This window comes from Chiloscyllium plagiosum, unplaced genomic scaffold (assembly GCF_037043375.1).
Source record: "Chiloscyllium plagiosum isolate Xiang-an unplaced genomic scaffold, Cpla_swu_hap1 HiC_scaffold_13, whole genome shotgun sequence".
Lineage (NCBI taxonomy): Eukaryota > Metazoa > Chordata > Chondrichthyes > Orectolobiformes > Hemiscylliidae > Chiloscyllium > Chiloscyllium plagiosum.
The window spans coordinates 63,346,377-63,372,764 of NW_028270151.1; the positions used below are offsets into that span (position 1 = coordinate 63,346,377).

General features: G+C 41.2%; 1 protein-coding gene across 2 annotated transcripts in view; it reads right to left on the reverse strand.

The window, feature by feature from the left end:
• acsl3a (acyl-CoA synthetase long chain family member 3a) overlaps positions 1-26,388 on the reverse strand; it is a 130,081-nt gene that overhangs the window by 28,546 nt on the left and 75,147 nt on the right. For both annotated transcript variants that reach the window (XM_043702059.2, XM_043702058.2), the window contains 2 exons: positions 6,757-6,866; positions 4,015-4,153 (listed from right to left, as the gene is read on the reverse strand). In XM_043702059.2, the coding sequence (XP_043557994.1) occupies positions 4,015-4,153; positions 6,757-6,866 (249 nt within the window). The remainder of the gene's footprint in view (positions 1-4,014; positions 4,154-6,756; positions 6,867-26,388) is intronic.

Below are 26,388 nucleotides of genomic sequence, written 5' to 3' on the forward strand. Positions count from 1 at the left end.
TTTTTCTGTGGAACATCAGCCTCATCGACATTTATGACTTTAAAACACTCTGGTCCTCACCAAGTCCCCCACCACCTCCAAACCAAGCAAATGAATCCTTGACATCTCCTATACCCCATTCATTCTCATTCACCCAGCATGAAGTACAAAGCCAAACAAACACAAAAGACACTTGCAAATTTGAAATGCTCATGAGAAAAAAAAACTCAGCCAACCAGGAACACCTTTGAAAAACACTGACAATTTTATGAGCAGATAAATAGGGCAACGAACGCAAGGAATGAAAGTCCCATTGAGGAAACCTTCAATCCACTTTCCACCTCTTAATCTTGTCCAAAAACATGCAAGCATTGAAACATTTTTTCAGAGATTAGCCAGGTTCCATAAACTAAAAAAATTACAAAGCTAATATTCTCCTTGAAGCAGCACAATAGACCCTTGCTGAGTCAAATTCAGTACTTATTCTTAGAGCTAAGAATTTGTGTAGAGGTCATCTGGAAAAAACTGACATTGACCATCTACTTAAATTGCTTAAGATGATACAGTTGCCAGATGGTAACAAGAAGAATACTTGGCTGTGCTCTAAGAATGGCCTTATCTGATCTTTGTTTGAATAGGTTTTTTTCAATATTGCCCAAACACACAGGCATCAAGAGGCATTTACACTGAAGCTTTCCATTGCTTGCAGTTGACAACTTTATAGAGCCATAGAGATGTACAGAGGAACCTCGATTATCCGAATACCAATTAACCAAAGGAGATCGCGAGGTCCCGATGGAAACATTACATCAACGACGTGTTTCCAACAGTGATGCTTCTTTTGTATACAGTGAATAAACAGGCACCGTCTCCAAATGACTGACCGACCTACCCCACCCACCCTCACCTTACCTGGAGTTCTACACCGGGGTGTACCCTAAACCCCCACCCCCAGATAATCTCTCCAACATTGACCTGCACAGGGCAAATGTGGAACCTGTCAAAAAGGTGCAGTAAAAAGTTGTGTGCGCGCGCTATTTAGAGATTTACCCCACAAAGGCAGCTGCAGCAGCAGTCTTGTTATTGGTGTACAGTCCAGCTGACCGGAGAGGGGGTGGGGCGGACGGGTTGGGGTAGCGTTGGACGGGTTGGGGTAGCGTTGGACGGGTTGGGGTAGCGTTGGACGGGTTGGGGTAGCGTTGGACGGGTTGGGGTAGCGTTGGACGGGTTGGGGTAGCGTTGGACGGGTTGGGGTAGCGTTGGACGGGTTGGGGTAGCGTTGGACGGGTTGGGGTAGCGTTGGACGGGTTGGGGTAGCGTTGGACGGGTTGGGGTAGCGTTGGACGGGTTGGGGTAGCGTTGGACGGGTTGGGGTAGCGTTGGACGGGTTGGGGTAGCGTTGGACGGGTTGGGGTAGCGTTGGACGGGTTGGGGTAGCGTTGGACGGGTTGGGGTAGCGTTGGACGGGTTGGGGTAGCGTTGGACGGGTTGGGGTAGCGTTGGACGGGTTGGGGTAGCGTTGGACAGGTTGGGGTAGCGTTGGACAGGTTGGGGTAGCGTTGGACGGGTTTGGGGTGAAGGGGGGCAGTGTTGGAGGCGGAGTTGGACGGGGTACCAGACTATTCTAGTCATTCCTATTGGAAAGATGTTGTGAAACTTGAAAGGGTTCAGAAAAGATTTACAAGGATAGTGCCAGAGTTGGAGGATCTGAGCTATAGGAAGTGGTTGAATAGGCTTGGGGAGCAGGGGGTGGTGTTGGACGGGATTGGGGTGCGGGATAGTGTTGGATGGGGTTGGGGGGGGTGCTGGGTTGGATGGGGTTCTGGGGGCGGGGTCTCACATACTGCTGCCGTCTCCTGAACGGGGAGCAGATGTTAAAAACTCTGAGCCCTAGAGGAAAAGCATTGAATCGATTAACCGAATAAATTGATTATCCGAACGAAATAATGCCCGCCAATCTCGTTCGGATAATTGAGGTTCCCTGTTGAGCAAAGAAACCGATCCTACAATTCAACTTGCCCATGCCAACCAGATGTCCCAACCCAATCTCGTCCTACCCACCAGCACCTGGCCCATATCCTTCCAAACCCTTCCTATTCATATACCCATCCAGATGTCTTTTAAATGTTGTAAATATACTAGCCTTCATCATTTCCTCTTGCAGCTCATTCCATACACATACAACCCTCTGCGTGGAAAAGTTGCCCCTTAGGTCTCTTTTATACCTTACCCCTCTCACATTAAATCTAGGGCCTCTAGTTCTGGACTCCGCCACCCCAGGGAAAAGACCTTGTCTATTTATCCTATCCATGCCCCTCGTGATTTTATAAACCACTATAAGGTCACCCCCGCAGCCTCAGACGCTCCAGGGAAAACAGCCCTAGCTTATTCAACCACTCCCTATAGCTCAGATCCTCCAACTTTGGCACCATCCTTGTAAATCTTTTCTGAACCCTTTCAAGTTTCACAACATCTTTCCAATAGGAAGATGACTAGAATTGTTCGCAATATTTCAACAGTGGCCGAACCAATGTCCTGTACAGGTGCAACTCAATACTCTGACCAATAAAGGAAAGCATACCAAACGCCTTCTTCACTATTCTATCTACCTGCGACTCCACCTTCAACCTGTACTCCAAGGTCTCTTTGTTCAGCACCACTCCCAAAGACCTTACCATTAAGTGTATAAGTCCTGCTAAGATTTGCTGTCCCAAAATACAGCACCTCACATTTATCTAAATTAAACTCCATCTGATCAAGATCCTGTTGCAATCTGAGGTAACCTTCTTCGCTGTCCACTACACCTCCAATTTTAGTGTCATCTGTAACTATCTATCTAACTATACCAGTTATGCTCACATCCAAATCATTTATATAAATGACAAAGTAATGGACCCAGCACCGATCCTTGTGGCACTCCACTGGTCACAGGTCTCCAGTCTGAAAAACAACCCTCCTCCACCACATCTGTATCCAAATGGCTAGTTCTCCCTATATTCACTGTTTCCCTCTTAAGGATACTCCTACTGCCTTTATACTCTAAGGATTCACTCAATCTGTCTAGACCTGACATATGTTTCCTTCTTTTTCTTAACCAAAACCTCAATAAGAACAGCAATGTTTTTCAAAGGGAATGCTGAATATCTACTTTTGCTTGGTTCCTGACTGGAGACCAAGGTTTCCTTATGGTTCATGACTTCTTCATTTGTAAAGCACTTCGAACAAAATAACTTGATTTTATCAAAATTACACGAGATCTGAAATGCTTGCACCAACAATAGAACCTGTCAGGGCCAGAATGCTACATGTAGGCACGTATCTGCATTCTTTTCCCACAATATTTGCTCTGTGGAATAAGGGAATGGGGCAGGACTCTTAGAATTAGATCCAGCCCACCATCTTGAAAGATCTTTCAGCTGCACCTAACTCAAGACAGAGGCATGAAAACACACATCTTTGCATCTGACAGCATTAAAAGAAGTTTTGAAACCATTGCGCAATCTGAATCCACTCCATTGTTTCCGCAAAATTTAAATTTAATTGAAACTAGCATTAGTCTCACTCAGAACTTTATCCCTGTAATTAATGCAAACTGATGAAGATTCATTACCTATGTATCAGATTAGGAATGCCAGCAAAGAAACAAATCCTACTCCTCATTGCTTTCCTTATCATAGAGACCTCCCAATGCTCCTTACTTATTAAATCATGCATAGCAAATCTGAATACTTCATTCTGTTTACTAACTGACAACATATTACAAAAGTAGAGAAAGTATTCAGCAGGCCAAGCCTAAAATCAAAACCTTAATACTCAGTTGGAAACACTTTCAAAACCTGAAGTATAAAAAGATTCAATTATGAATGTCAAACTTTACTTTTACAGAAACTGACAGATCTCTGCGTATTTCCAGCTTTTTTTTTGCTTTTGTATTAGTTGGATATAAAGTAACTTTAGAAGCAGTGTTATTCTGCATTTAAGTATAAAAACACAAAAACATGTAAAAATGAAGAGAAAAGAAAATAAATTACACACAGTTTTCTGGTTTTGCGCCCAATGCTTCCACTGCTGCCATGTTGTGAACCATGATGCCACGGGGATATTCAGACCATGCTGTTGACTTGTCATCTACGATTATGATATGCTGCAGTTTCGGAACGTTAATTAGGATTTCCTGTGAAGCAGAAATGGGGAAGAATGAAAAGTCCAAGATGATTTCAGATCGATCACTTCAACTCTCTGCATTCAAACTTATTTGGCCAAACATTGGTGAACCAACTTTCAAAATATCCTTAGTTATTCTTGTCAAACTTGGGTAATGTGATGAGACAATGATGAAACTTCAAATTGTATCTATAGATAGGTAACCTCAGTAGCTTCATATTGCATTGTGCTGAGGATGTACAATGAACTAATCAAGTCATACTTGCAATACAATATATAGAACCACGAGAAATGGCAAAGATCTTGCATTTTGGAAAGTCAAATCAAAGTATAAGTTTCAAGGTGAATCGTAGGGCCTTAAGAAGTGTAGTGGAACAGAGTGATCTTGGAGTTTAGGTGCCTGGTTCTGTGAAAGTGGAGTCACAGATGGACAGGGCTGTGAAGGCAGCTTTTGGCACATTGGCTTTCTTTGGTCAGGGCATTGAAGTAGAAGTTGGAAAGTTATGTTGCAATGCTACAGGACACTGGTGAGGCCACACTTTGAATAGTGTGTTCAGTTTTGGTCACCTTGCTATCGGAAGGATGTTATTAAACTGGAAAGAATGCAAAAGAAATTTACAAGGATATTGCTAGGACTCAATGGTCTGATTTGGAGAGAGAGGTTGGACAAGCTAGGACTTTTTACTTTGGAGCATAGGAGATTGGGTGGGTGGATGGGAATCTTATAGCAGTGTATAAGATTGTGAGAGGCATGAATAGGGTGAATGAACTCAGTCTTTTTCCCCAGGGATGGGAAATCAAGGACAAGAGGGCATCAGTTTAAAGTTAGAGGGGAAAGAATAAAAGGGTACCTAACGGGCAAAAGAGGGTGATATGCATTCATACAGAATGTGGCGCCAGCAGAAGTGGTTGCGGCATGGACATTAAGAACATTTAGAAGGCATTTGTACAAATACATGGATAGGAAAGATTTAGAAGGATATGGGCCAAATGCAGGGAAATGGTGTTAGCATGGATGGACATTTTGGTCAGCATGGACTAGTTTGGGCCAAAGGACCTGTCTCCGTGCTGTAGGACTCAGACTCTAAACTTATGCACTAGGGGAAACTGTTGCACATAATGGGACTGATCTAAGAAAGTTTAAAAACTCTCTACCTACACGTACAAGTTGCTCCTAGGCAACCTTGCTGAAGCATAAAATATTGGATTGCTTTAGGTAAGGTTAATGTTGAATATTATTCATTGTAATACAGCGTCAAAAGTAAAGGATAGAGCAGATGATGAAAGCATATCTAACAAAGATATTTAGCCACCAAATAAGTAAGTCAAAAACTATTCAAAATAATCTGCATTGCACTATAACAGAAATACATTTTTTTCTCTCCATTCTTTCATAGAATATGAAGGGTAAGATTGGCATTGGTTTCGCCATCTCTAACTGAATTTATAGGCACTCTAGGCCATTTCAGAGGACAGTTAAAAGTCAACTACATTGCAGTCACATGTAATACAGATCAGGTAAGTATGGTAAATTACAGACCAGCTTTAGATTCCATGTCGCAATGCATTCACAATTCATGGTGAAATTCAAACACATGTCCTTAGTACATTCAGCTGGGGTTCTAGGTTACTAGTCCAGTGACATTAGTGCTACACCACTGTCTCCCTTCCAAAATAAGCTGCAGGCTAAATATTGCAAGTTAAATACTATTATTTTATCTCATTCTTCATTCACTCATGAGCCAAAACAACAAACAGGCTCAGTGGTTAGCACTACTGCCTCACAGCACCAGGGACCCGGGTTCGATTCCGGCCTCAGGCAAATAAGTGTATGGAGTTTGCACATTCTCCCAGTGTCTGTATGGGTTTTCTCTGGGTACTCTGGCTTCCTTCCACAGTCCAAAAATGTGCAGGTTAGATGAATTGGCTGTGCTAAATTGCCCACAGAGTTCAGGGATGTCTAGGTTAGGTGCATTAGTCAGGGGTAAATGTAGAGTAATGGAATGGGGGAACAGGTCTGGGCGGATTACTCTTTGGAGGTTAGTGTGAACTTGTTGAGTCTAATGGCCTGTTTCCACACTGTAGGGATTCTACGATTCAATGCACAGCTAAGTTTGAGATATTAAGCACTGCAGATGCCGGAAGTTAGAGTTGATAAAACATGGAGCTGGAAAAAGCACGGCAGGTTAAAATCTTATCTGTTGACTCTGCTTCTCCACCAGATAGAATACCTGACCTGCTGAGCATTTTCAGCATTTCATCCAGATATTGTAAAACCAGGCTTTTTTTTTGCTTTAATTACAATGAAAAGACCATTTGCTCAGCAATCCCAAAATAGGGCAACATTTTATGAATTTTAGATCAAACCAGCAGAAAGAAAAATGGAATTGCATGTTTCACATTGTTGGAAATTCTTAAGTCTGAGATTTACTGCTAAAATAACCCAATTAAACTATAACTGCCCCTTTTCATTTAACCATAATTTCAATGATCAGAAGACATTTCTCATTTTTGAGCGATTTATAAATCATAGGAATGTTTAAGATCCTGCAGAAACAATGGAAAACAAACAAAAAGAAATCCCACAAACAAAAATAACATTCCATGACCTACCTTTAGCTTTGTTTGCAGAAGTTTCTTGCTTGTAATAATATGAGTGACTTCGGTTTCATTTAAACCATGTGCAATTGCTTGACCTCCCAAAGTTGCATAGAGGGTGACAACTGGAAATCAAAATGATTGAATTTCAGTACAAGTCACAGGCAATGAATTATTTGTACCTTAGCCAATAAACCTTCCACAAACGCTGAGTAGAAAGAAATTCTAAATGCCACTTTAGAGACAGGTTCAATTTAATTTAATATAGATGCAACTTAAAGGTTCTGCGCCATTTTAAGTTGTGATCATGATTTTCTATAAAAATGACCTGTTTGAACTCAGACTAAATTCTGCGAAAAAAAAAATTCTGTAAGCTTCTGACTTGGTCGCTTTAAAACATTGCCCTATCTCAAAGTTTTCATTTTAATAATAAGGTGAACTAAATAATACTATTAAAGTGCATTTTTCTCATTATCAAGTACCATTGCCTTTTCTGGCCAGTTAGTGCACATGTTCTGTTTCAAACTGTCCATTCAAGCTCATAGCAACATACTGAATGCATAAGAATTTCAAAACGTAAATGAATGCCATGCTTAAGATCATGAAATCAACATTTGCACTATAAAAACATTTCTGATCATAATGTCAAAAGCTGGGAATTGGCTGGTTTCACAAAGTTATTCAGTTAGTCAAACATATAAATCAATGTATCCACACAAATTAAAATTTTGAAGTAGGATTTTTTTCTAACGTTCAAGGTCAGCCTTTAAGCAGTATGAGAAATGATGTCTTCTAGCACTCATTTCCTGTTGCTCAGCATTGGATTCAGAGATAAATTATTGGTACTTTTATTTTGGCGGGTGCAACAGGCAGGAAAATGACAGTCTTCATTCCCACGAGCACTCACCACATAGTCCAATGACCTTTCTATGAGAAATCAACAGGGGAATATCTTAGCCAGATTCAAAAAGAATTAAAGTACAAAAAGAGCTGTTGCATCCAGTCACATTATACAGGCTGGTGAAATGAATGATCAATCTCAAAAACAAAAAGTGAAAAATTGTTAAACATGATACATATTTGTAATTGCTATGTACTAAATAAAAGAATTCTGCATTCTGAACTATTGTGTATTGACGTCATGGAGAAAAACAACCAGGAAGAAGGACTGAGCAGATGTAATTCATTAACACCATCACTGACCTAAATGTCATCAGCTCTCAGCTGAGTCACCTAACACTTTCTCAGGCGAGGCTCTGGGTCGTTACGTGTATAAGCTCATAGCAAACTCCCTTAGAGCTCAAATTCAGATTGTAGGTCTGCTTGTAAAAATCTATTTAGTTGGGGCCATCAGAAGGACTGCTGTGCGGTTGGCAGCATTTGCGGTAGTATGCAGAATAAAAACAGCTACAGACTTGCTACAAGTAACAGATCTTCATAAAACCTTCACCATATTTTATTTTTAAAAATAACTTGTACTATAAATTTATTACTATTAAACTTCATTGCTGATTCCAATGTGAGATTCATTACTGGATACAGGAGATAAAAACATCTTAAATTCTAATGTAACAAGATGTACAACTCTGCACTGAAACTATGATTGATTTTGCAACATTTGATACACATATTTGGTAAATGCTTTTTCAAAGTCTAAAAAAACCTCAAACAAAATGAGAAGTACATGTAGATACGGGCTGTTAATCAATTGCCATGAATCATGAGATACAAATCAACCCAGGATAAAAGACAACTTCATTTTCCCCAGAACAAAATAATCTGTTTTCGCATACAATCAATGTACAAGTCAGATCCCCCTTTTCAATCACTATATGCTATCTTCTCAGTAGTGGCCAGCCTCAAATGATTCACCCCATACAGGTACATTTTACTTACTAGTACCTGGTAACTAATTGGGTATAAGGGATCAAGCAAGTCATCAGCCTCTGCTGTGGAGTTGCACAGGAATTTGAGGGACACCCAGTATTTGCATCAAATGTTGATGGCATTTCAAAATGTCTACACTAGTGGTTCTCTTTAATAATCAAAGTACAAGTCAACCCCACTTTTTGCAGGAATATTTTGAAGAATAGACTTTACATTGTTGTGGTTCTGTTCGCCGAGCTGGGAATTTGTGTTGCAGATGTTTCGTCCCCTGTCTAGGTGACATCCTCAGTGCTTGGGAGCCTCCTGTGAAGTGCTTTTGTGATGTTTCCTCTGGCATTTATAGTGATTTGTATCTGCCGCTTCCGGTTGTCAGTTCCAGCTGTCCGCTGCAGTGGCCGGTATATTGGGTCCAGGTCGATGTACTTATTGATTGAATCTGTGGATGAATCCCTAGAGGCATGGCATTCATCCACAGATTCAATCAATAAGCACATCGACCTGGACCCAATATACAGGCCACTGCAGCGGACAGCTGGAACTGACAACCGGCTCTGACAACTGACAGGAGGCTCCCAAGCACTGAGGATGTCACCTAGACAGGGGACGAAATGTCTGCAACACAAATTCCCAGCTCGGCGAACAGAACCACAACAACGAGCACCCGAGCTACAAATCTTCTCACAAACTTTGAAGACTTTACATAATCACTACTGTAAGTCAGACTCAACTATCACAAAAAGTACACAAATCTATTCTGTTTACAGCAATAATATGAATCATAGTTTCACAATATAAATTCAGGCAGGTCAACACTATTTTTTAGTTATTTCATCCAGCTTGTTCAACAGGATCTTTGCTTCAAAGATAAAAAGATTAACTGATTGGCCATGCCCCAGCTTTTCTGCTATATATCACAAGGAAAAATGAACATAAAAGGAAGGATATTATGCTTTTCAAAACTGTCTGCATCTCCTTATTTAAGAACATAAATGCGTCTTGGAGGAGGTTTATGAGATTAACACCTGCAACGAGCGGATTTTCTTACAGGAAGGAGGTTGGGCATGTTTTTGCTGGAATTTAGAAGAGTGAAGGATAATCTGATTGAATTTGAAATGACTGAGTCATATTGACAAGGTAAGTATGGAATGGTGTTCCCTCTTGTGGATGAATGCAGAACTAGGGAACAGGTTTTAAAAATTACAGTTAGCCTTTTCAGAACAAGTCAAATCTCCCCTTAATGAGAACCATCCCCTCCCTCCTCCACGCCCCCCCCCCCCCCCACCCCCACTTTACCTGAGAAGCAAGTGGAAGCAGGAGGCAAAGGATGCAAGGGCTTTGAATATTCATAGAATGGAGGTGGATAAATCCTGGTTAGGCAAGGGAATCCAGGGTCATTAGGAAATGTGGAATTCAAAATATAAACAGATCAGCATGATCTTAATATATGGTGTAGCAAGCTTTAGTAGCCGAATGGCCTATTTATACTTTTAATTCTTATATCTTTGAAAGCGTTCTACTTGCCTATTGCTTCTCCATCAATAAAACTAACTTAAATGAAACCTCGCATGCTTCTCACATCAAAAATATGTGAAGCTTTAAATACTAAGTCAAGCCATTTTTAACTATTGCATTATTTAATTTTGAAAGAATTGTGAAACTGCATATTAAAGAGGAAGGAGAGCTTAGTGAGAATTGAAGCAGATTCAAAAATCAAGTCACCAAGAGCTGGAACTATAATTTATTGGCTGACAAGCACCAAGTTCAGTAGACTTTGGAGAGTGAGGTGAAATTCACAGAAGAGATACTGTCAGAATAGAAGCTTCTCCCTATTTCTGTGGCACTCTCCTGGTCCAATCTCCCCTTTCCTGATCTCCTCTCCATCAACTGCTAGCTTCCTGTTCTCTTCTCATACCCACTCTTCCTAAATCCTCAATTTCCTTTACTCATGGTAGAGATCATCAGATCTACAAAATTCAAGCAAGACAAATCACTGAACTACTATAAGCAACTTACAAATCACAACATTTCCTTCCAGCAGTCTGAAAAGGGACAGAGTGCCACAAGCTGAATTAGAAAATAAAAGGCACTGCAGACCTGTAAAGTAACTGCCTTGCTTTAAAAGTTTCATATGTAACCCAAGTTACGTTTCTTGAGTTATTATACTGGACTGTCTCCTACTGTCTTATTGGTTGAAGCCTCAAATTAACAATATTGGGATTTGAGCTTAAATTATAAAATCCCTAGAATTTACTAACTAGTAGTTAATCATTTCAGTAAAGCGAAAGATCAGAAACCAACATGACAACTTTTTACTTTTAAAAAAAAGTTTGCAAAATAGTAGAACTAAAAGATACCACCAGAATTTGTATGTACTCTTCCTTCATGAAAAACACAGCTGCACTCACAACAAATGCTTTGAGAAAGAAAGGACTCATCATGCAGCAGAGGTTGTTGTATTTGCAAAAAAACCACAATATGGAGTAGAGAAAGAAAGAATATTTCCATCTGACTGGCTGACAATATAGATTGTTAAGATTAGCAATTTATAGGAACATAGGATTTAGGAGCAGGATTAGACTTTCTGGCCCTTTGAATTGTGAAGCAGGTTCTATTAGAATACAGATCTGGTTGTGGTCTCAATTCAACTTGTGAATCTGCCCCAACAGTTCCTGACATCTCTTATCAAAGGTCTTTTAACTTTGCTTAAAATAAATTAAATGTCACAGCCTCCATTACTTTCAGGACAGAGAATTCCACAGACTAACAACATTCAGAGCAAAGAAAATCCTCATCTCAGTCTAAAAAGACCCCTCATTCTTTTACTCCACCCCCCTAGTTCTTGTCCCATAATGGAGGAAAAATCCTCCCAGTAACCACCCTATCAAATATTTTCTATATTTCACAAAGACCACCTCTTATTCTTCAAAACTCCAGTACACATAGGCCCAGTTTGTCCGATATTTTCTCACGGGATAGCCCCTTCATTCCAAGAATAAGTCAAATGGAAAAAAAAACAGAACTAGGGATGCTGAAAATCAGAAATAAAATCAAATTGCTGGAAAAACACAACAGGTCTGGCAGCATCTGTGCAGAGTTAATGTTTCAGGTCCAGGGGCTTTCCTTCAGAACAGCTCAAGATAAGATCTCAACAAATCCCTGTAACACTGCAGTAAAGCTTTCTCTTTTTTAAATGCTGTATTCCCCTTACAACAAGTACTAACAATTTATATGCCTTCCTTTTAAACTTGCTGTATCTAAATACTATGTGATTCATGAACCAGCATGTACAGATTGCTCTGTAGCTCAAGGCTTCTCCGCCAGTAAGGATACTTCATTTTACTTTTTCCTGCCAAAGATGACAAGTGCACATTTCCCACATTTACTGTACCTGCTAATATTTTGCCCATTAACATATTTATATCCTTTTACAGATACTCTACAACCTCTTCCCAACTTACTTTATGTTTCAATCCCCAGGTTGATGCCAGGTGGTCATTTCTTTTCTTGGCTTGGATAACTCTAAGGTTTGCCAGGCTATTTTAAGAGAGTTGAAAATGTGTTCTGGAAAAGCGCAGCAGGTCAGGCAGCATCCAAGGAACAGGAGAATCGACGTTTCGGGCATAAGCCCTTCTTCAGGAATGAGGAAAGTGTGTCCAGCAGGCTAAGATAAAAGGTAGAGAGGAGGGACTTGGGGGAGGGGCGTTGGAAATGCGATAGGTGGAAGGAGGTCAAGGTGAGGGTGATAGACCAGAGTGGGGTGGGGTCAGGAAGAAGATTGCAGATTAGGAAGGCGGTGCGGAGTTTGAGGGATTTGACTGAGACAAGGTGTGGGGGGGGTGGGGGGGAAGAGGGGAAATGAGGAAACTGGAGAAATCTGTTCATCCCTTGTGGTTGGAGGGTTCCTAGGCGGAAGATGAGGCGCTCTTCCTCCAACCGTCGTGTTGCTATAGTCTGGCGATGGAGGAGTCCAAGGACCTGCATGTCCTTGGTGGAGTGGGAGGGGGAGTTGAAGTGTTGAGCCACGGGGTGGTTGGGTTGGTAGGTCCGGGTGTCCCAGAGGTGTTCTTTGAAACGTTCCTCAAGTAGGTGGCCTGTCTCCCCAATATAGAGGAGGCCACATCGGGTGCAGCGGATGCAATAAATGATGTGTGTGGAGGTGCAGGTGAATTTGTGGCTGATATGGAAGTATCCCTTGGGACCTTGGAGGGAAGTGAGGGGGGAGGTGTGGGCGCAAGTTTTGCATTTCTTGCAGTTGCAGGAGAAGGTGCCGGGAGTGGAGGTTGAGTTGGTGGGGGGGGGGGGGGTATGAACCTGACGAGGGAGTCACGGAGGGAGTGGTCTTTTCGGAACGCTGATAGGGGAGGGGAGGGAAATATATCCCTGGTGGTGGGGTCCATTTGGAGGTGGCGGAAATGACGGCAGATGATATGTTGTACATGGAGGTTGGTGGGGTTCTAGGTGAGGACCAGTGGGGTTCCTATTTTAAGAGGGTATTGAGGGCTCAATAATATTGCATCAATCTGGAGTCACATGTCGGACAGCCATGTAAGGACAGTTGATTTTCTTCCATAAAAGGACATTAATAAACCAGATGGATTTGTATGACAATCAACAATGGCTTTCTGGTCACCATTATGTTAACTTTTAATTTCAGATTTTTTAATTAGCTAAATTTCTAGTCCACTGTTTTTCTGGTGTGATTTAAACACACACCTGTCTAGCATAAACCAAGATTTCTGGATTACCTACCATTAACATGAACACTATGCCATCAGCTCCCCGAACTTGAAGTCAGAGGGGCAATTATTGTGGTCCAAAAATTGAATGATAATGGTTTTCTTAATCAACTATTAAGAAAATATGAAATAATATTGTAACCCGCAATATGGAAATATAGGTAACAGACCTATATTTTTTCTCATATGAGCACGGGTTCTTGAAGAGGTGTTTGCTCATTCTTGGGATGTGGACACCACTATCGAGTTGTTACTACCTATTTCCAATTGCCTTTAAAAAACTGGAAGCAATCTACTTTCGTGAACCACTGCAGTCCTTGAGGTGTTGGGACACTCAGTTCTATTCGAGGAGGACTTCATGGATTTTCACTTGGCAACAAAGAATGAATAGTAACTTGGTTCCAAATTAGACTAGTGGGGCTTGGAGGAAAAATCTTTAAGTAGTGGTGTTGCCATGTGCCAGATGCTCTTATCATCCAAGTGGTAGAGGTCATAGTTTTAGAAGATGATGTTGAAACAGCACCTTATCTTTGGTACATAATACTGTCAACTGTGTATCCATGAAGAAAGGAGTGGAAAAATGGAAGGTGTCAGACATGATGCCAATCAAACTGGTTGCTTGTCCTGGATGTTGTCAAATTACCTGAATACTGTTGGAGCTGCACTCATAACACTCAAGGAGTTGGCATGATAGGTGAAGGGCAAAAAGGTGATTGGTGAAAAACAGGCATTAAGTTAGCATACAGGTACGAAAGGCTGTATGGAATGGGCTGAGTACTAGGTTGCATGAAGTGGCACTAATAGGAAATGGGTGAAGAAACTAGGATGAGCAGGAGTGAGGGTGGAATGTTTAACATTCTCACCTTTTGGACAGGCAAGTACCTTTTGTGAAAGGTAAGGTGTTTTGGGAGTGAAAAGTCATGCTTTTAAAAAATGTGTAAACTTATTGGGACTTCAAAATTGGTCAAGCAACTGAGAAAAACAAAACCAGCTTAAAAAATACACTGCTAAGGTATTTGAGAAGGCTTGGCTATATAAAGCCATTTAGGTTATTTCTGAAACTACAAGTAATTCTGCTATAACTCATTTCATTAATGCGATTTTGTTGTAACACAATTGACAAATTGAAGACACACTTTCTAAAGAGTGAACTTTTAAAGCATGTGTTGGCAGTAACATGATTACATTGCCAACATTTAAAGCACTGTTTCTAAAGCGCAATGTTTCTATAATGCAGGATTGCATAAGAACACAATCATCATCCTCTACAAGAACTATCTGTACCTTGTTCATGTGGGATGCCTATTAATAGATAGCTCCACCTGCATATCGAATTAAAAGGTTTATTGACTTAAGGTTTTTGAGTACTCAAGGGAGATGTTCAAGGATCTGGGAGCTTTGTGCATGAAGCTCAACATATATGCAAGTTCTTCAGGTAAGAGGGGAGGCAAATGGAATGTCAGTCTTTATTTCAAACAGAAGAGAGTATAAAATTAAGGAAGCTTAGAAGACTATACAAGACACGAGTCAGAGCAAGTCGAATACTGTGAACATCTCCTTACTCAAGGAAGTGACATTGAAGGCAGCCCAAAGAAGGATCACATGTTTGGATTGGATGAATTTTCTTATAATATATATGGGGAAGTTGTACTCACTGGATTTTTAGAATAGTTTGGAGAGATGACTTTATTTAAGGATAGCAGATTCTTAAGGGGCTTGACTGGGTAGATGCGGAGATGGGAAGATGATGAGCAGATGCTTTTTCCCCTTGTGGGCAAGTCTAGGATCACAGACAGACAGATTTTTCATCAGTAAGGGAATCAAAGGGGAAAAGGCAGGAAAGTGGAGTTGAGAATTATCAGATGAGCCATATTCGCAACGAATGGCAGAGTAAACTCAAATCGGCCAAATGGACCATTTCCGCTCTAAACTATTTCAGCAACATTATATTAAATCACAACATTATGTCAGCACTTAATCATCTTTTCTAGTGATATGAACAATTTATTTTTTGGAAGTGAATTAACAAGCTCTATCAAAATAGTCTACCATTTTGAATTTTACATTTCTCCACAGAGGCCTTCAGATTATGGTCAATTTATATTAGCATTTCTTTGTGGTCATGACAGACATGTCCAACATGTTTTAACAACCCAAACTTTTGTCTTCCACACTGGATTGTTCCTATTGATGTTGATTCAACTTCTTAGGAAAATACCCTGCTGGCTTCTCCACGTCCAATTTATCATCTGGCAATAAGACTATAACCAAACCACAGGTTAGTCACACCAAACTGGCAGTTTTAAAGGTTCTGTTAAGTCAGGGATTGTCAACATGGGTTCATTCATAGGACTGCCTTTACCTTCTCAAAAGCAGTTTGGCACTCTTGACCATATTACCTTTGTAATAGATCCATTAAAGCTCCAGCTATCATGTTGGAGTTATGCACAAATTTCTGAAAGAAGCCACAAAAAAAAACCTCATGATTCCTCTTTTACTTTTAAAAAGAGGGAGTTCTGTCAAAACATTTATTTTTGCTGTTCACTGTAACACTTGAGCTACATGTGTCCTAGGCAAGCTACACTTGCTTTCATTAATTCACTTATGCCAAGATTTATTATTAAATCAGCTAATTGTTTAAATAAGGATTCCAAATGTGTTACAAATTAGTCCCAAGTTTTATGACAAGTTATTGTCATCTAAATAATCCACACAATTATGTAAATTAGTACATTTGAAATGTAGCTAGAACATTTTTAAACCTGAACGACATGACACTGATATACCCAGTTGATCTAACAAAAGCTTATGTCTCTTTTGCTTTTGATGTCAATAATACTTGCAGAACTGATTTGATATATCAATATTAGTTATGATTAAGGCACAGTCAACCTTATTGATACAATCTTCTAACCAAGCAGCATGGTGGCAGGGTGGTTAGCATTGCTGCCTTAACAGTGCCAGGGATCCAGATTTGATTCAGGGCAACTGTCTGTGTAGGGTTTACTTCTCAGTGTCTGCATGGATTTCTTCCAGGTGCTCCAGTTTCCTCCCACAGTCCAAAGAGGTGCAGTTTAGGTGAAGTGGCCATGCTAAATTGTCTGTAGTGTATAGGGATATGAAGGCTAGATGGATTAGTTGTGGAAAACGCAGGGTTAGGGTAGAGGGCAGGGATTGGGTGGGATGCTGATTGGAGGGTTGATGCAGACACAATGGGGCAAATTGGTTTCTTTCCACAATGCAGGGATTTCAAGATTCTAAGTAGTTGGTTATGAACCCATTTTTGTCACTGCATTTATTTTTCTGTAAACTTTGCAGAATTTAGTTAACCATCAGGTTTAGAAATTTATACCATTGTAACACCCCAACTGTTTTGGCTGTTGCTAGGCAACCTTTAGCACTAGGCTCCTTTGAAAATTCAGACTGTTTGTCTCGCAGTTAAAATTATAAAACAACATCTTATCAGTCTTTTAAAAGCTTTTTTCACAAACGCAAACAAGCAAATCAGTCAGTCAGTCATAATCAGAGTCAGACAAACTCCAGATCTCCAGACCTGTTGAACTTTTTCAAAATCCTTTGCAATGCAGAAACTGTCCAAATCTTCAATTTTTTAAACTTCTCATAATCCAGAATTATTGCATTCCTAACTTGGCATAAACTGGTCATTTTCCAGTTGGCAGGTTTAGAGTACTGAAAGTACTGGTGCTTGGACCCCAGCATTTCACAACCTTTATCATTATTTTAATGTGGTGACTATGTAATATTCCTAAGTTAGCTGGAAACACAAAACTAGGTGGAAGATAGTTGTGAGGATGATGCAAAGGGGATTCAAGGGTTCTTAAATAGACCAAGAAATGGCAAATTAAAGATAATGTGCAAAGATATGAAACTATCCACTTCAGTATAATAGGTTATTTACTATTTCTTTAATGATAAGAAACTGGGAAATTTTGACATCAAAAGTGTCCTTGTTCATTAGTCACTGAAAAATAATAAACAGTCATAGTAGGCAATTAGATATTGGTCCTTTTTTGTAAAGATTGGAGTATAGCAGTAAAGGGTGCATAGAGCCTTTGTAAGACATCATCTGGGAGTATTTTACACAGTTTTGATCTTCTTACTCAAGGACGATGTGCTTGCTGTAGTGTGAATGCAACTAAGGTTCACTAGACTGATCCCTGGAATGGCTGGACTGTCTTTTGCAGGAGAGATTGGGCCTAGATTCTCTACAGTGTAGAAGAATGAGAGATGATTTCATTTAAACACAGAATTTTTCATAATTTCTTAGGTTGTATGGGGGTACTTCTGCTCCTGATACTTATGTCCACAGGTTGGAATATCTAAAACCAGGCAATACAATATTACAATAAGTAGTACATCGTTTGAGACTGAGATAAAGGAGAATTTTTCAGATCAGAGATTAGTGAATCTTTGGAATTCTCTAGTGGAGAAGACTGTGGTACTTCACAGACTAAACAAGACAGAGATTAATAGATTTCTGGATATTTAAGATATCAGGGGATACAAAGGTAGTACATGAAAGTGGCATTGAGGAAAAATCAACTGCGATCTAGTAGAATGGCAGAGTAGGGACAAATGTCCTGACCATATGAATAAGATAAAATTACTTAAGATCATCAAATTTGAAATGAAAAAAGAAGATGGGAAGCAACAGCAGATTGAGATGTTTTGGGCGCATATTACTAATTAGAACTCAAGGGATTTTATTAGAGAATCAAATGATGAAAGGAATTAATCCAACAAGCAGTGATATCATATTTTCATTACTACAAAAATCAAAAGACAATCTCAAGATAAACTAAAACAACACACGAGCTTTTTCAAGTTTTTTTCAAAAAAAATATGAATGCATCAACACCACGATTGATGCCAAAAATTAATTGCGTCATTGGAAAAAGTAAAGAATAATTATTTACAGAAAATAAAATGGCATGAGGTTAAAGCAGGGAAATAGAATTTAGTCTGGGATATCAGGACAGGGGGAAATAAAGCATGAAAAGGAGATGGTTTAAACATATTCCAAAAGTCTGACTTGAATTCAGCACAAATTCAATTGAAAAATGCAGAGTAACATTATGCTTTAACAATTCTTTGTTACAAACACAGAAACAAGTGTCACTGAATTGTTCAGTCTGAACTTGAAGAATGTCAAAATAGTTTACATTGAAATTAAAGTAAGAGATTGCAAAATGCCAAAAAATACCAGACACTTTTCAATATTTATATCATTACTCAAGTATACATTTCAACAGGATTACATTGAACTGGTCCAAGTAACCAAGTAACACTCAAAATCTCCATATGAGTTACAAATCTGTAAAACACGAGGCAGTGAATTAACGAATAAATCATACGATGTGTGAACTGCACTCAATTAGGGGATTTAATGAGCGCATTTTAACCTGCAGCACTATTGGAAAGACCAAGTTACTGTGTTCAAAGACATGTTTCCAGTTTGTAGTTTCATCCTGGACAAGAGAAATGCAAACACATTTGGCCTCTGGTTAAAGGAAATGGAAAACATCCAGAAGTCTCAATCCACAGTCAACAATCCTGCTGAGAGTCCATCTGTAAATGTCAGTGCATAGCCTACGTTTGCCACCCCTCCAGGTTGAGCAGTCTAACAATATTTCCCATCAAGGTATAAATACGAAGAATGTTAATTAGATACCACAAAGCTAACAACAGACATGGAACCATTCTTGCCATGTGGAAAAAGAAGAAATTCACAGCTTCAAGTGAACGACAGAAATAAACTTGAACACAGTGTACCTAAGTATGAATACCTCGAGTAAAAAGGTTGGTGTAAAGATTTGTAGCTCGGGTGCTGGTTGTCGCAGCTGTGGGTATGTTCACCAAGCTGGGAAGTTGATTTGCAGACATTTCGTGCCCTGTCTAGGTGATATGCTCAGTGCTTTGGAACCTCCACAGTGCTGCTGTACTGTGTCTTCTGGAATTTATTGTTTTCATTTCTGTTGCTTCCAACTGGAACCGGCATTATAGTGGCCGGTATAATCGGCCTAGGTCATTGTAGCTTCTTGATGGAGTTCGTGGATGAGTGCCAAGCTTCTAGGAATTCTCTGGCTATCCGCTGTTTAGCTTGATCTGTCATCATTGTGTTTTTAGATTAGATTACTTACAGTATGGAAACAGGCCCTTCGGCCCAACAAGTCCACACCGACCCGCCGAAGCACAACCCACCCATACCCCTACATCTACCCCTTACCTAACACTACTGGCAATTTAGCATGGCCAATTCACCTAACCTGCACATCTTTGGACTGTGGGAGGAAACCGGAGCACCCGGAGGAAACCCATGCAGACACGGGGAGAATGTGCAAACTCCACACAGTCAGTCGCCTGAGGCGGGAATTGAACCCGGGTCTCTGGCGCTGTGAGGCAGCAGTACTAACCACTGTGCCACCGTGCCGCCCATGTTGACCCAGTCAAATTTGTGACCCCTGTCATGTGTGTACAACTACTAGGTTGTGGTGTTTAGTGGCTCGTTGGTGTTTGTGAATGCGGATTGTTCGTTGTCTGCCTATTTGTCCTATTTAGTGTTTCGTGCAGTCTTTGCATGGAATCCTGTTAGTCACGTTAATCTTACACGTGATGGGTATCAGGTCTTTTGTCCTAGTAAGTTGCAGTCTGAGCATGGCTGTTGGTTTATTGGAGTCATGAAGCTCATGAGAAGTTCTGGCTATCAGTTCCAAGACATTTTTTTATGTAAGGTAGGGGGACTAGTGAGTTAGGTCATAGCATATCCTCATCGCTGTGTCTGTTAGGTATGTGCGGATGAAGTTGTGGGGATATCTGTTCTTGGTGAAGACTCTGTATAGGTGGTCATCTTCCCTTTGTAGGTCAGGAGTGCTGCAGTGTTGTGTTGCCCTTCTGAACAGGGTCATAACTCAACTTCTCTTGTGTGTTTGGGTGGTTGCTGTTGTAATTCAAGACCTGGTCAGTGTGTGGCTTTCCTGTACACTTTTGTGGTGCATTTACCATTCTGTGCTCTTTGTACCACATCCAGGAATGGGAGTTAATTGTTGGTTTTCTCCTCTCTCATAGATATGATCCCTGTGAGCATGGTGTTGATGATCAGTGTGTTCTCGATTTCTGTTCTCAATGATAACAAAAGTGTCGTCTACATATCTGATCCAAAGTTTGGGTTAGATTTGTGGTATGGCTGTTTATCCCAATCTTTGCATCACTGCTTTTGCTATGAACCCACAGAGGAGTGAGCCCAGTGATGTTCCATTTTCTGTTCATATATTTGATTGTTGAATGTGAAGTGTGTCGTCAAACACAGGTCTAGTAGTTTGTGTACTGTTATGACACAGCAGTAAACTCTTCCTTGTTGACAGGCTCTCCGGCGTCTTGTCTGTTCTGCCTTTCCAGGTTGGCTATTGACTCGCTGGCGAGAGTTTTGTCAACTGAAGTGAACAGTGCCATTACATCAAATGAGACTATTGCTTCGTCTTTGTCCATGTTTATACTCTTGATGTTGTCTAGGAATTCCTGCAATGATTGGATGGACTGTTTGAATCCGCTGATAAGATGTTTTAGTTTATGTTGGCTTTTTTTTGCCAGTTTATGCGATGGCGTTCCTAGCAGTGCCACAATGGGTCTAAGTGGTATGTCTGCTTTGTATAATTCATAAAATCTTGAGTGTTGTTGCATTCTGGTTTAATCCTTTGTAGGTCAACCCTGGCTTTTACAGAGGAACCTTGATTATCCGAAAATCGGATTATCCGAAGGAGATCTCGAGGTCCCAATAGAAACATTACAAAGACGTGTTTCCAACAATGATCACGTCTTTTGTTTACAGTGATTAAACAGGTAACCAACCTCCCATCACTTTCCCTGGAGTTCTACAGAGGAGTGTACCCTAACCCCCCACCCCTTCCCAGACAATCTGACCAACATTGTCCTGTACAGGGCAGAGGGGGGAACCTGTTAAAAAGTTGTGTGCGTGTGCACTTTGGAGACTTACCCGACAAAGGCGGCAGCAACAGCCGCCATCTTATTGTTGGTGTCCAGTCCGGCTGCCCCAGAGAGGGGGCGAGGGATGGTTGGAAGGTGGTGTTGGACAGCCTTGGGTGGGCAGGGGAGGTGTTGGATGGGGTTGGGGTCAGGAGGGGGGTGGTGTTGGAGGCGGAGGGCGGTGCCGCGGGTTGGTGTTGGATGGTTGGAGGGCGGGAATCAGTGTCGGGAGAGCGGTATTGGACAGTTGGGGGTGATGTTGGGCGGCTGGGGGGTGCAAGGGGGTGGGGTTGGGCGACAGGGTCTCGCACACTGTGCGCTTCTGCAGTCTCCTGAATGGGGAACAGAATTTAAAAACTATGAGCCCCAGAGGAAAGACATTTAAATCGATGTACCGAATAATCAAATCATCTGGACGAACTACTGCCCGCCCATCTTGTTCGGATAATCGAGGTTCCCCTGTCTGTGTTTTTTTTGAAAGGTTCCGTAGTGTGTTGTTTATTCTATTGGTTAGCTGTGGCATGAGATCAAACTTCCTCTGTAGATAGGTTTCAGTATCTGCAAGATAGTTTCTCTGCTTTCTGAATATATTCGGTCTTGCCCATCATTCTCCTCTTGTACACTGGTACTATGATTATGTTCTTGTCAGAGTGTTTTTAGGGCTTCTCACTCTTTGATGTTGAGGTTATTTGTTTGTTTGTTCGTCCCTGATGACAGGGACTACAGATTAAACTGGGACAACAACTAATATCTCGGATCGTGTCTTTGGGGTCCTGAAAGGAGAGGATGACCAGCCCCAATTCATGGTCCACGTAGTTACCAACGACATAGGTAGAGAGAGGAATAAGGATATAAGGCAGGATTTCAGGGAGCTAGGTGAAAGCTGAGAGCTAGAACAAACAGTGCCATGTGATAAATGAGGCTAGGAATAGGGAGAGATCAGCTAAACACATGGCTGCAAGGATGGTGCAGGAGGGAGGGTTTCAGGTACTTGGATAATTGGGGTCCATTCTGGGGAAGGTGGGACCTCTACAAACAGGACCATCTTCACTTGAACCAGAGGGGTACGAATATCCTGGGTGGGAACTATTCGGGTTGGTTTAAACTAGCTCAGCAGGGGAATGGGAACCTAAGGTGTAGTTCCAGTGCACAGGAGGATGAGAGTAGGGAGGACATAGACAGGATTTCACAATCACTGGATTGTGCTGGCAGACAGCAAGTGTTCACCTCAACACCAGAAGTATCCAAAATAAGGTAGGTGAGCTTGCAGCATGGATACATACCTGAGACTTCAATGTTGTGGCCATTTGAGAGACATGGATACAGTAGGGTAAGGAATGGATGTAGCAGGTTCCAGGGTTTAGAACAGGCAAGGCGACAAAAGAGGGGGAGGTGTGGCCTTGTTAGTCAAGATTAGTATAACGGTGGCTGAAAGAACTTTTGCTGAGGACTTATCTATTGAGGTAGTATGGGTTGAGGTTAGAAACAGGAGGTGAGTCTACACTTGTTGGGATTTGTTTTTAAAATAGGCCTTTGCAGAGCTCCAAGGAGGTGAAGGAGAGGATTGGCAAAAATGATTCTGGGTAAGAGTGAAAGGAACAGGGTGGTCATTACGGGACTTTAACTTTCCCAACATTGACTGAAATGCTATAACTCTTGTACGTCAGATGGATCAGTTTTTGTCCAATGTGTGCAGGAGGGTTTCCTGAGAGTATGTTGAAGGGCCAACAAGAAGGGAGGCCACACTGGATCTGATGCTTGGTAGTGAACCAGGCTAGGTGTTTGATTTAGTTGTAGCTGAGCACTTGAGAGAGTGACTATAATGCAGTTACATTTATTTGAGCGATGGAAAGGAAGAGGTACATGCCACAGGGCAAGGGTTATCGATGGGGCAAGGGCAATTATAATGCGATTAGGCAAGACTTAGGATGCATAGAATGGGATCACAAAATGCAGGGAATGAGGACAATCAAAATGTGGAGCTGGTTTAAGGAACATATATTGCGTGTCCTTGATAGGTATGTCCCTGCCAGGCAGGAAGTGATAAGATAAGAGAACCATGGTTTACGACAAAAATTGCACTTCTTGTAAGGCAGAAGGAGGCAGCTTATGTATTGATGAGACAAGATGGTTCAGATGAAGCGATGCAGAGTTAAGTATTGGCTAGGATGGATTTAAAGAGAGTTAAGAAGAGCAAAGAAAGGACACGAGCAGTCATCAGCAGGTAGAATAAAAGAGATTTCTAATGCTTTCTATTGGTGTGAGGGGAATAAAAGGATGAGTAGGGTAGGAATAGGCCAGTTAAAGACAGAAGTGGGAAGTTGAGCGTGGACCCTGTAGAGATCGGAGAGGAGCTAAACAACTATTTCTCATCGGATTTCACTCAGGAATAGGAGAATCTTGTAGAGGAGAAGAATGAGAAATGAGATATTAAACGAGAAAGGATCGAGGTTAGTTACGAAGAAATGTTATCAATTCTAGAAGGAGTAAAAGTAGACGTCCCCTTGGCCAGATGGGATTTATCCAAGGATTCTCTGGGAAGCAAGGGAGGAAATTGCGGAGCCTTTGGCTTTGATCTTTGAGTCGTCATTGCTAACAGGTTTAGTACCAGAGGACTGCAGAATTGCAAATGTTGTGCCCTTGTTCAAGAAGGGCAGTAGAGATGGCCCAAGTAATTATAGATCAGTGAGCCTTACTTCTGTTGTGGGAAAATGTTGGAAAAGATTAGAAGAGAGGTAGGATTTATAATCATCTAGCAAGCAATAATTTGGTTTCAGATAGTCAACATAGTTTCGTCAAGGGCAGGTCATGTCTCACAAACCTGATTTTTTTGAGAAGGTGACCAAGCATGTAGATGAGGGTCAGGCAGTTGACGTGGTGCACATGGAATTCAGTAAAGCCTTTGGTAGGCTGTTGGAGAAAATGCAGAGGCATGTGATTGAGGGTGATTTAGCAGTTTGGATTAGAAACTGGCTTTCTGAAAGAAGGCAGCGAGTGGTGGTTGATTGAAAATATTCAGCCTGGAGCCCGGTTACTAATGGTATGCCACACGGATCTGTATTGGGACCACTGCTCTTTGTCAGTTTTATACATGACTTAGAGGCAGGCATAGGTGGATGGGTTAGTGAGTTTTCAGATGGCACTAAAGTCAGTGAGTAGTGGACAGTGTGGAAGAATGTTGCAGGTTGCAGGGGGACTTGGATAAACTGCAGAATTGGGCTGAGAGGTGGCAAATGGAGTTCAATGCAGCTAAGTGTGAGGTGATTCACTTTGGGAAGAATAACAGGAAGGCAGAACACTGGGTCAATGGAAAGATTCTTGATAGTGTAGATGCGCAGAGGGAACTTGGAGTCCATGTACATAAATCCCTGAAAGGTACCACCCATGTTGATAGTGCTATTCAGAAGGCATATGGTGTGTTAGGTTTCATTGGTAGAAAGACTGAGTTCTGCAGCCGCAATGTCATGCTGCAACTATATAAAATGCTAGTGCGGCCACACTTGGAATATCGTGTAAAGTTCTGGTTGCCCCATTACTGAAAGGATGTGGGAACATTGAAAAAGGTGTAGAGGAAATCTACCAGGATGTTGCCTGGTCTGGAGGGAAGCTCTTATGAGAAAGGCTGAGACTTGGGTCTGTTCTCATTGGAAAGGAGGAGGCTAAGAGGGAGTTTGATAGAGACATACAAGATGATCAGAGGATTAGACAGGGTAGACGGTGAAAGACTTTTTCCTAGAATGATGATGTCAGCTTGTATGAGGGAGCATAACTACAAACTGAGGGGTAATAGATTTAAGACAGATGTCAGAGACAGGTTCTTTACTCAGAGTGGTAAGGGCATGGAATGCCCTGCCTGCCAATATAGTTAACTCAGCCACATTAAGGAGGTTTAAACAATCCTTGGATAAGCACATGGATGATGATGGGATAGTGTAGGGGGATGAGTTTAGATTAGTACACAAGTCGGCACAACATAGAGGGCTGAATGGCCTATTCTGCGCTGTATCGTTCTATGTTCTAACACAATGATCATAGGACAAGCTGAACAGAGGACAGCCAGAGAATTCTTAAAAACATGGCACGGACTCCATCAGGAGAAAGTGAGGTCTGCAGATGCTGGAGATCAAAGTTGAAACTTTATTGCTGGAACAGCACAGCAGGTCAGGCAGCATCCAGGGAACAGGAGATTCGACGTTTCGGGCACGGACTCCATCAACAAACACTGACCTAGACGCAATGTACCAACTACTACAACGGACAACTGAAACCGGCAACTGGAAATCCCAGAAACTGAACCAAATAAATTTCAGAAGAGACAGTACAGCAGCACTTCACAGCAGGCTCCAAAGCACTGAAGATGTCACTTGGACAAGGGATGAAATGTCTGCAAATCAACTTCTCAGCTCGGCAAACATACCCACAACCATGACAACCTTGAGTAAAAAAAAAATCAACACTTTCAATTGTTTTGAAAATAATCTGTGCTTCTTGACTAAACTATACTGTGATGGGCACCGAAGTGTTAGAACTGATTGTTTTATATCAGCAATTCACCCGAAACACCAAAATTATTGCATTTCAAGGTTTTCACAGAAACTAAATTCAGTAGTTCCACTCTTAAAATAACAAGATTCTTCTATTAAAAACTTCAGAACATAGGTTAACATCTTACCCTGTTCGGGGTAAGATGTCGGATCAGACATTAAGAAACAGGAGCAGAACCAAACCAATTGGCCCAAAGACTTCAAACTGCCATTCAATATAAATCAAGGCAGATCTTCTACCTCAAAGTCATTTTCCCACTTGTTCCCAATACAGTAATCGAGATTTCGAGAGAGGCAGCTTCACAGCCCTCCAAATGAAGAAATGTTTCCTCATCCGCGTGTTGAATATGCAGCCATCATCTTGAGGCCATTGCTCAATGTTCGAGATTCTCTAGCCAGGGGAAGAGCATCCTATCTACCCTGTCAGCCCCTTTAGAATCTTGTATATTTCAATGAAATGACCTCCTCATTCTTCTAAA